The 11,695-nt window shown below is 34.0% G+C and overlaps 1 protein-coding gene across 1 annotated transcript; it reads right to left on the reverse strand.

Moving 5' to 3' along the window:
• Positions 1–13: 13 nt before the first annotated feature.
• On the reverse strand, positions 14–8,182 carry LOC104234271 (uncharacterized). The gene is made up of 9 exons (XM_070167612.1): positions 8,003–8,182; positions 7,731–7,850; positions 7,545–7,612; positions 1,562–1,670; positions 1,385–1,453; positions 925–982; positions 510–745; positions 379–430; positions 14–279 (listed from the first exon to the last, which is right to left on the reverse strand). Exons 1-9 carry the CDS (start codon positions 8,003–8,005, stop codon positions 212–214), a joined length of 783 nt encoding a protein of 260 aa, XP_070023713.1. The 5' UTR covers positions 8,006–8,182; the 3' UTR covers positions 14–211.
• Positions 8,183–11,695: the final 3,513 nt, after the last annotated feature.

Below are 11,695 nucleotides of genomic sequence, written 5' to 3' on the forward strand. Positions count from 1 at the left end.
GGGAACAAACAAATGAATTAAAGAGGATACATAGAGGGGAGTTGATTGCAACAATGAGAAAAAACAAGGTGATGTTGATGACAAAGGCACAGGGGTAAAAATAGGTTAAAACATCCAATTTTTTCTACTGGAGTTACAGCAAAGTTCCTTTCCAGACAATATAATTGTTCCCTTCTAAAATAATTACCAAAATTTTCTCTACTAGAAGGTACTACACGAGGAGAACTGCATTGATACAACCATCATTTTCAGGATTATTCGTCACCTGAGCATATTTACCTGGCATTCAACCATCCAATAAAATATTAAAATGAATCATCAGAATTTGAAGGGCAAAAGAATCCGGGAAGTGTAACATCATAGTAAAGCATCGCTTACCCCATACAACTTTCCCAGCAGGAGTGACAAGACCAAGTTCACTGACATTAACCTGGATTTTATAGCAAGACATTTAGGAATGCAAGCTAAACTAGATAAAAATGGGTGCAGTGTTGAAAAGGGAAGATTACCTCAATGATGGTACCCTTGGTTATAACACCTAGTGAAGTATACATTGGACCATTAGGATTCTTCTTCACCCCGATGATCTCAAGGTTGAATGTGCATTTAAGTTCAGGGTGTGTCACGTGGGCTTTAGTGAACCGTAAGCCTGACGGGCGGATGAACCGCTCATACTTTGGAGGTTTCCTGGTAAACCCTGCCCCGACAAAGGTGGCTTTTGTAACCATTCTCTTCCACTGCTTTGCTGCAAAGATGAGCACAAATCAAAATGGTCAAAAAGCGACTCTTACTTATCCCAAAGACAACAAATAAAGCAACAAAGGACATGAGCGAGGAGCTGAAATCAAGAACCTGGACATGGCCAAAAACCTGTAAATACAGGCTAACCAACAGAAAACGAAATAAGGATTGTAGAATACTTACTCTTCCTTTTGCCAGATCTTATCACTCTGAACATCTCATCCTCAGCCACAGGCCTAACCTATAAGGTGAAGTATCTTATTAGAAAGCAAATTAAGTAAACGAAAGATCACGAACATTTACCCACAAAAGGAATTAAAGTGCTGCTCATATACGATGGGAGATGATAAGCCTTTGTGCGCCATCTATTTTCAGTGGAAGAACAGTATAGATATCTAAGAAAACAAATAAGAATCATTGCTCTAGCCAAACGAATTCTATGAGGGACGAAAAAATCACAAGTGCAGTTAAAAGAGAGCAAACTGAAGTAAGAAGTATCTCTATTTGTGATCAGTCAAACAAAGAGAGACAGAGAGATGTCATTATTTCAGAATTGATGGACCATTCAATTGCACAGGAACACACTGGACAAGGGTGAAAACCGTACAGAGACAGTATAGGATGAGTAACGTAAAGACTTTACCTTAGGCAGAGGCACCTCCCATTTTCCAGCTTTCTCTTTCCGCTTTTGCTTTATTGTGTTGCTAAGAATCTACACAGAAGGTTTAACATTTAAAACCAGTATAAACAGTCTATGTTCATGTTACCACCACTTGAGTAAAAAGACAAGAAGTTCACTGTTGCATCGCACTGAACATACCTTAGCTCTTGTGGTCGTTTCACGGTCCATCAGATATGCAGGGATAGCACCGTCATGCACATCATCGTCAACCTTGCGACGACTCGATGACTCTTCATGCATAGCCAATCTATTCAAAGAAAGAAAAGCTGTTAACTGGATAGAATTTCAGAAATTCTGCTACAAAGTTACCATCCTTTGTTTCATTAATAAACTGGTACATGCTTCAGTGCGTGGAAAATCATCATATCATGTGTCTCACCCATAAGGACCAAATAAGCACCAAGTATCACATAACTGATTTTAAAAAAGGCAGAATACATAGCTGGGCCCTTAAACTTGGCCTTTTTTGTCACTTGGACACTTAAACATGGACTTGTTCCTATCAGGCCCTTCAACTAAATCACATTTATGCCAATTAGACACTTTGTAAAACATCCAAGAAAAAATTTTAAAAAAGTAAACACGTGTATTACACTTGCCTCCAACACCTTAAAATATCCCACCTTATAGAATTAACCCCAAAACAAATTGAAACTCATTTTCAGAAAATGAAAAACTCGTAGCCGACTTAGTGCCCTAAAAAAGCTCACTGAAAATTTCCTCCGTTCAACTTCATCTCACTTCTTCTTGTTTCGATTTCACTGAAACATCACGTTATTCTCTCTATTCCTCATGTCGATTCTAGAACATGGTGACCTATTGGACCTCTATGTGTTAGATGTTAATGAGGTTGTAGTTGTGGACTCAAAGGGGAAAGTTGATGTTACAGAAGAGGTTCAGGTTGGTATAGCTGATTTGTCTGATCTAGAAGGTCTTGAAGATGAACTAGACAGTAGCAACAGTGACTCGGAGTTGGATGCTATTCCAGTAGAAGATGATTCTGATGTAGACGAAGAACTGAGATTTTTCAGGCAAGAGAGGAGAACCAAAAAATTGAGGGATAAGTTAAGGCATGAAATCAAAGCTGACAAACAGAAGAAGAAACCAGTTGTAAATGAAGATATACCTCTGTGAGAAGCTGGTGTTGATAGAGGCTTTGAAGATTATGGAAAGGACAAAGCAAACAAATATGCAGGAAAGTAAGGGGGAGACGAGAAATATATTGGTAGTTCAGATCTGGATAGTGATGATAGTGGAGATGAGTTAGTGTTGATGCTGTTAAGGGTGTTGATCTGCCACAGAGAAGACAAAGCAAAAAAGTAAGGTATGATGGTAATTGTGAGGTATCTATTTTTGAACTTGGTATGATTTTTGAAAATGCTAGTCAATTTAGAATGGCTGTAGCAGAATATGCTATTTAATATAAAGTGCATTTAAAGTTAAAGCCTAATGAAAAACATAGAGTAAGGTGCAAGTGTAAAGGGAAAAAGTGTAAATGGAAATTGTTTGCTAGTATTGACAGGGATACAGGTGATTTTATGGTGAAAAAATACCACCCTTTTCATAGATGCCCTACCTATAACAAGAATAAATTGTGTACTTCCAAGTATATAGCCAACAAATACAAGGACAGGATTATTTTTCAATCTTATATAAGGATTTGGGAAATTCAGGAGATGGTGAGGGATGGTTTGGGTTTAAGGCTTACTTTAAAGAGCATTCTAAATGTGACATTGTGGAAAATAATATGTGTGAAACCTTTAACTCATGGATATTAGCGCCTAGACACAAATCTGTTATAACTATGCTGGAGGATATTAGGCACAAAATAATGAACAGACAGGCTGACATGATAAATTTTTCAAATACTTGGATCTCAGATATTTCGCCTATGGCCAGAGCGATATTAGAAGAGAACAAACTGTTGTCTAGAAAATGTAAAGTCATTTGGAATGCACATACAGGGTTTGAGATAATGGATGGTGGTCATAGGATGACAGTTGATTTGAGGAACCAAACTTGTAGTTGTAGAACTTGGAGATTGAGGGGAATTCCATGTGCACATGCCATTTGTGCATTTTATCACTTAAATAAACAACCTCAAGACTATGTGGAACATTGGTACAGAAGGGATACATTCCTGAAGGCGTACAATTACTTTATTCAGCCTATTCCTAACATGAAGATGTGGCCTGAGTCAACTAATCCTCCAATTGAGCCTCCTGCACCTAAACCTATGTCTGGCAGACCAAAAAAGTGCAGAAGAAAGGCTAAAAATGAACCAAGAAAAAATTGTGGAAAGCTGTCCAAAAAGGGAGTAAAAATGACATGTTCCAAATGTCATCAAGTTGGGCACACAAAAAAGGCTTGTCAAGTTGCGGTAATGTTTTAGTTTTATCTGCATTACATCTTTTAATAATTTAGAGTTACATCTTGTTGTATCCTAATAAGTTTTTTTACTTCTTTTTATTTCTAGATTGGTATGGGAATTCCTACAACATAATCAAATATGGCAAGCAAGTGCACCTAGCAGTTCAAGTCAACCAATATACACAACTCCTTCTGTGTGTGATGATACTACAGCTGTTAGAAGGGTCAAAGAAACTCAACCAACAGGGACAGTAAGAGGTAAGAGGCAGAGGAAGAGGAAGAGGGATTGGAAGGGGTAGAGGCAGACCTCTTCAGACTTCATTTGGGACAGCAACAGAAGTAGGAGTTAATGCTACAATCGAACTTGGTAATGGACCTGGTGTTACAAGTGGAAGAGGTTATGGAAGGGACAATTCTGAAACTTTTGGAGCTCAAAAGAGGCCGAATGTGGGGTTTGGACTATACACAGATCAAAGAACTGGAAACCAAATCCTTAATGTATGCACCTTTCTGTTGGTTTATTTTTTATATATAAACATAAATTGATTGCCACATTTTTAACTTTATTTATTTTTTGTTAAACAGCCTGGTACATCTTCAGAAAGGTTTGTGATGGGTGGTAGAAATATGAAGGATGCTAGTGCAACCAATATTGACATTGGATTTAAACCGAGAAAATTGCAATGGAAGGGAAGAGAAGCAGTCACTACCTCACAGTTGCAGAGTATGGCTGCTGCCAAGAAATCTTCATCCAGTATTGACAAGTAGTTGAGATAGGAGTTAAAGTACTAATATAAGTTAGGATTTAATGTTGCATATGTAATTTAGCTGCACTTGTGTATTTGATAGCTTTTAAGGCTTTCTTCTTTGCTTATGAAATAGCTGCATTTGTGTATTTGACAGCTTTGCTCTTTTGCTGAATACTATTTTTGTTCAGAGTTGTTAATGTCAAAACGCAAATTCTATCAACCACTTGTGTGTTTTAATTTGTAAAGTTTTATTCCACTAGCTTACAAGTGCCTTGTAAAGAGAGGGCATGCCAAATGAGAATAGTCAAATCCATGTACACTAAACTTTCTTTTAAAAAAAATTAAGAGGAAAAATGATTGCTTCTGACGAAAAGAAGAAGAGGAATAGAATAAGAGTGTAAAAGTTACCTTTAATTGGAGTAATATATGACAATATAATAATACAATAAATAATAATATAATAATATAATCTAACAGCTTTTTTCTCATGTTCACGCGCCCTTTTCCACGCACTCAACCATGTCATTACAAAGTGTCTAATTGGCACAAATGTGATTTAGTTGAAGGGCCTGATAGGAACAACTCCATGTTTAAGTGTCCAAGTTACAAAAAAGGCCAAGTTTTAAGGGTCAAATTATGTATTCTGCCTTTAAAAAATTAGCCTCAACATAAATAGCATCATTTAAAGAATGCAGCAACAGTGGTCAGAAAATATGGAGATGTTACCTCGGTGTAAGAGGCTGAAACTATCTTTTCTTTTTATCTTTTAATATGACCTGAATTTTGTACGGAGCATACTATTCATTAGTCTAATTATTTACCACATAATCCAGAATCTCAGTGATATTAAAAATAACCTTATTAGAAGACAGAAGTCATACAATTATTTCAATGGACAACTGCTAAATGTAAAAGAAACTAGGTTTGACATGTTAATAAACTTGACGTGGAAACAATTAGTTAGAGGATTCAACTTCTTCCCTCCCTCCCTCCACTCCACACAAATATTACAAAAGAGGAACTGCTCCGTCAAGGATTGACGATGTTGCCTGTTTAATTTGGGCTATGAAACTAATTCTGATTATTTAAATAGAATATTGTCGAATAGTCAATTTAGCACGTTGGAGAAACACGGGTATAGTACAATTACGTGTCAATCCCAGGTCGGTTATATCACTCCACACTGATCATGTAATTCAAACTCACGTGAAATGTGTGCATATTAGTTCCAAAAATTGTTGTTTACTATCATATTCGAACAATAAATTTTAGTATATCAGACAATCATGTGGATACAACAATAACTATAATCATTCTGCTCCATTCTCACCATTTCATTCACCTCTCGTTAGACAACTATGTGGTTTGTAGTTTTAAAAATAATGATGCTCCCAATCACAATAAAGATCCGGAAAAGGTCCAATAATATCCCTAAACTATGGTATATAACTCACTTTTGTCCTCCGTTAGTAAACTAGGCCAAAATTATCCTCCCCGTTAGCACAATGGGCCGCTAATGCCCTTCAACCTAACAACCCTCCACACAAACCATTTTAATCTTGCATGGCATCCACACAACTGTGACATGGCAGCCACATAAGCGGGGCAACCTCACAAACGAGCTCCGAATCCCATTTCCAAACAAAGATCAAACATAGGCCGTAACCTCATTTCCAAATCCCATTTCCAAGCAAAAACCCAATTTCTTCCTAGACCGTTCTTCCACGGCGATTTGAGAGTTGAGGTGATGATAAGATCGAGCAAGCTTAGTGTTTTGGATGAGGGATTCGTAGGAGACTCGGTGCCGTATATAGCCTTGTTGCGATTTAGGTTTCTTGTTCTTCTCTTTTTAAAATCAAAATCATTTCTTTTTTTTGTGTATCATTCATATATGTACACATACTAGTTAGTGCTTTTGGTTGATTGTTTTTCAACATTCTGTTATGCTTTTTTCTATCTTTTTTTGGAATTTTAATATTTTAATGTTGCAAAGTTCTGAAGCTCGATTTGCACTCCTTTGGCCATTTGTCTTTGAATTGCTTTTTGATGTAAAAAAAGCTCTGCTGTGTTAAGAAATCAGTTGTTGACTGATGTTAAGACAGAGATTAGTATTAACCAAATATGCCACCTCACGAAAATTGAAGATATTGGAACAAATAGCATTAAGGGAGTAAGGCAGACACTTCACTTTACCCTCTAAATTTATTATTTCAATAGGAATGCATGCGTTGTATTAAGAAGAACAGTGTTTATTGAGTTTGAAATGTGCCTAGAGGCCTATGTGTAATATGTTATTATTTTTCTCAGTATAAGAGCTCTATGACTCTGCTTTTTTTTTTGCAAATCTGGACAGTGTTGGACAGTGTTGTTTACAGCAGTGTTTTCTTTTGCAAATCTGGACAGTTTTGGACAGTGTTGTTTACAGCAGTGTTTTTTTTTGGCAAATCTGGACAGTTTTGGACAGTGCTGGACAGTTTTTTGGTTTAGTTTGCACAGCAGTGTTTTGTTTTGTTATTTTCCAAGGTTGTTGGTTCATGAACATGTGATTTAAACCACAGTTTGTTCCAAATGTGGCTGCCCCGCTTATGTGGCTGTCATGTCACAGCTATGTGGATGCCATGTAAGATTAAAATGGCTTGTGTGGAGGGCCGTTAGGTTGAAGGGTATTAGTGACAGGGGCGGAGCTAGTGAACTCAGTCGCTTTGGTCCAATGCATGTATTTGTCTTAAAAATCCATTGAATATGTAGAAATTATTATTTTAGAACCCAATAACTTAAAAGGACTAGAACCAAGAACCCATAAGCTTCAAATTCTGGCTCCGCCTATGATTAGTGACCCATTGTGCTAACGGTAGGGATATTATTGGACCTTTTCCGATAAAAACAATTTTATTTTATTTTTGAATTTTTAACACAATCACAATAAAAATCTTTTTTTTTGTATTTTTCACACAATCACAATAAATAGTAAAATGGTAATTACACAATTAAGAAGAACTTACGTTTTCTTCATTTGGGCTTTTTCAGCATATCGCTTCTTAGCAAGCATTTTACCCTTAATACCCAACGTCTGTTTTTCAAAACAAAGAAAATTAAGCAAAAAAAAAAATCATACAAAAAAGAGGGGGTTTGAAATATAATTAGGAGCTGAAAAAAAAGAGAAATATAATTAGGATAAAAAGAGGGACCTTTTGGGCTTTTTGGGAGCGCTCCTTAACTTCACGAGCCTCCCTCTTACGTTTACGCTCCTCGTGATCATGGCGACGACCAAATCTCTTCCTGTGTAACTCTATATAATCTCCCTGCGGCTGTTTTTTTTTTTTTTTTGATAATTTTCACATCACAAAAATCAAAAATAAACATCAGTATATAATAATATGTGTAAAGTAAATTGTAGAAATTTGTAAATAGTTAAGATTGATGAAATAGTTGAATTCATCGTATGGGTTAGAGAAGTAACCATGGCTACTGAGTACGGACGACTGGGACTGAAGATAGAGATAGAAAGACAAACCCTAGTTTGCTTAAACCTAAACCTTTTTGGGTATAAGAAATGGGTATGGGTCGGTGAGAGAGAGAGAGAGGCCCATAAAAAGATACAACCGGGTGTGTTAAGAAAATTACAATTTCTAAATGGCAAAATACCAATAACCCTCTCAACTTGACTCAGATTATTAGTATTTTTACTATACCCGATCTTAAGTAAAAATTGCACGAAACATTCTATTTGGTCGCCCCCATTTAACTTAAACCCATCTTTTTAAAAACTTTTAACTTGTACCCACTTTTTAAACAATTTCAGCTCTATTTCTTCTCCGCTTCAGTACCTCACCAGAAGAAAGCAAGGATCTAGATTGAGATTGATATGCATAAAAACAACATCACATGCTGTGCAAAAGCTACCATTTCACGTTCTTACTTTATTTTTAGCTTGCTCTAGCTCTCTCCTCTGCTTTCTACCCACTAATCCAATCCCCCGGATTATACATGTATATATCCCTCTCTGACCTTTGTTTTTTTCTTGTGCCTTTCACGTTTTTAATTAATTTAAAAATATTTATACTTGCAACTATATGTAATATTAGACGAGCAACTATATGTAATATTAATAGGTGGTAAAAAAACTTCAGCTCTAAAACTGAAGTTTCCCAGTTACAACACAAAAACTTCAGCTCTATAGCTGAAGTTTTGTGTTGTAACTGAAAACTTCAACTCTAGTATGTAATATTAAATAGGTGGTAAAAAAACTCCAGCTCTAGAGCTGAAGTTTCCCAGTTACAACACAAAAACTCCAGCTCTAGAGCTGAAGTTTTTGTGTTGTAACTGGAAACTTTAGCTCTAGTATGTAATATTAATAGGTGGTAAAAAAACTTCAGCTCTAGTATGTAATATTAATAGGTGGTAAAAAATTTCAGCTCTAGTATGTAATATTTAATAGGTGGTAAAAAACTTCAGCTCTAGAGCTGAACTTCAGGTCCGGCTACTAGAATGCTGAAGTTTTGCGTGATTGCCTTTGCTACTTCAGCCCCGTATGCTGAAGTTATGCGAAAAAGCGGGTACGCTTGCAATTTTTTTTGCAAAGCGGGCACAAGTTAAAATGTGGCACAAAAAGCGGGTATAGATGCAAATACCCCCTATCTTAATTACCCCTTAGCTTGGCCTTTTAAGAGATATTACCCCCCTAGATACTAATGTGGCAAAAAGTGTAGATGCACTCACATGCCACATGGATTTTTCTGTATATGTGATTTTTTTTTAAAAATCAAATATATGTTTACCGTTTTAAGAATATTACATTTTTAGATATATTTTTTTCGAATACAATTTATAGTAAAACTTGGATAGAACTACATTATGTAGACTAAATATTTTTATTTGGCCAAAATAATAAAGTTTTAGTTAATCTTTTTTTTGAATTTGACTTGAAAATAAAGATTTGTACAATTGAAATAAATAGCCAAGGCATCTAAAAAGTTATAAAAATTAAATAGTCATTGCATCAATACACTCTTTTTATTTCTTTTTTTGATGCAATGACTATTTATTTTAACTGTGTATTTTTATTTTTTAGGTAAAATCTTTATATAAAAAAAAATAGAGCACCATAATTTAGAGCTATATAAAAATTATAACCAAAAATATAGTTTAAAAATTATTTTTAATTCAGCATTGACCTAACGGTCAAAGGGCACAAATAAACCATAAAAGTAGATGTAGTGATATTTTTAGCCCAATAGATGGATGAAGGGTGTAAGCACGTGATTTTTGCCCTATATGAGAAATACTCCCAAAAAAATGCAAAATAAAATGATTTTCCTTGGTGTGCAATTTTGAGTATTTTTGTGATATTTTTGGATAATTATTTGTATTTGTTTGTGTTTGCTTATTTGTTAAATTAATAAAAAATATAAAAATATGTCGCATTTTGCATGTAGGATTTAATTCTACAATTGTTAGTAATTAAATTAGTTTTACAAAAATTAAAAATTACAAAAATAGGCACCTTTTGCATTTTTAGCATTTAATGTCCAAATATACAATTTTATGCTTAATTATTACTTAATTGTGCGTTAATTGTTATTGGAAGTTAATTTGCGCTTTTATAACTTAATTTAGTTCTTAATAATAATTTAAGTACTTTTATAATTTAGTTTTAGAAAAATAAAAGAAGAAAAGAGAACAAAAATACAAAGAAAAATCGGATTGGGCCACTTCTTCAATTTCAAACCACAGGCCCAAATAATTGCCCAACTTTCCCCATGACCCGGTCCGTTTCAAACCGGGTCGATCCGGTCCGCTCCATTAACCCAACACCCCTTCTTCATTTTTGTCCAACACAAAACAAAACCAAAAAAATAAAAAAATAAAAAGTGAATTATCACTATTAATAGTTTTATTTTTTGTTTTTTTTATATATAAAAAAATCCGAAAATATTTTATTTTATTTATTATTTTTATTTTAAAAAATATATATATATAGTAATTTCGGAAATGATTTTAAAAAAATAAAAAATAAAAAAATAAAAAAAAGTAAAAGAATGTAGAAAATTTAAAAAAAGTAAAAAGTTTTAAAAAATTTAAAAGTAAAATAAGGTTGGAATTAAAAAATAAATATAAAGGTATCTGAAAATTTAAAAAATTTAAAGTAATTGAAAGTAGCATTTTTAAAAGAAAAAGAAAAGATAGTGGTTTGTTTTTTAAAGAAAAGTTAAATAAAGTGAGATTCTCTTTTAAAAAAATAAAAAGTGGGATTTTAAATAAGATAAAGTAATTAAAGTTGGAATTTTAAAAATAAAAGTAAATAAAGGTGAGATTTCTTTTTCTAAAAAAATAAAAGCAATTTGTAAGTGGGATTTCTTTTAATTAAAAAAATAATAAAATAATAAAAAACAAATCTGAAAATTTCGAAAATTTTGCTATAAATAGAAGAGAAAATTTAGGAAGAAGGGTGGAAAAAAAGAGAGGAAAAACTAGATAGAGAGAAGAAAAAAAGAGGGGGCGGAGTGAGAAGTATACACCCGATATACATTCTGGATACACTGAATATACAGGGACAGAATTCATTTTGGAGAGTTTTGAAGTTGAAAAGAATAGTTACTGTTTCATTGCCTCGCTTAAGATCTGAAATAGTCAGAAATAAAAAATAAAGAGAGATTTCCGCACTATTTGTCTTCTCCATTTTTACTAGTTTTCTCCGTGTTGCTGGGATTTCTGGACTGAGGTGTTGAAGCTACTGTGTTGGGCTTTCTGCTGCTGTATGTTGTTGTGTTACATACTACTCTCCTACTTCTTTTCTTCTTGTACTGCCATTTCCAGGTACACATTTGTACACTCTTGGCTTGAAGCGAAAAAATGAAATATTAATCAGGCTTTGTTTCTGTTGAATTCCTCCTGTTTAGATTTGTGTTTGAATATTAATTTTCCTCTCTTTGTATAAAAATGTAGTTGATTGATTAATGAGTAATAAGGTTACATATGTATAACTTCTTCATATAATAATGTTAGTTTAAATTAATCGAAAAATAGTTAATCTGTTTTGATATTATGGTGTGTCAATCTCATGTTCTAGTATTATTGAATAAAAGAATATAGAATGAAAGCAGTTTTTCTTTGAACAAACTCGATCGCAATTTTCCATTCGCATTAACCGTAA

Source organism: Nicotiana sylvestris, chromosome 2 (genome assembly GCF_000393655.2).
Source record: "Nicotiana sylvestris chromosome 2, ASM39365v2, whole genome shotgun sequence".
In the NCBI taxonomy this organism is placed as follows: Eukaryota; Viridiplantae; Streptophyta; class Magnoliopsida; order Solanales; family Solanaceae; genus Nicotiana; species Nicotiana sylvestris.

Bases quoted from the DNA above. Each gene is read 5' to 3' on its own strand.
- LOC104234271 (XM_070167612.1), bottom strand. The intron at 746-924 runs GTAAGTATTCTA...TCATCTTTGCAG, and splicing joins AAGATCTGGCAAAAGGAAGA to CAAAGCAGTGGAAGAGAATG. The intron at 280-378 runs GTAAGCGATGCT...GTTGAATGCCAG, and splicing joins TGCTGGGAAAGTTGTATGGG to GTAAATATGCTCAGGTGACG.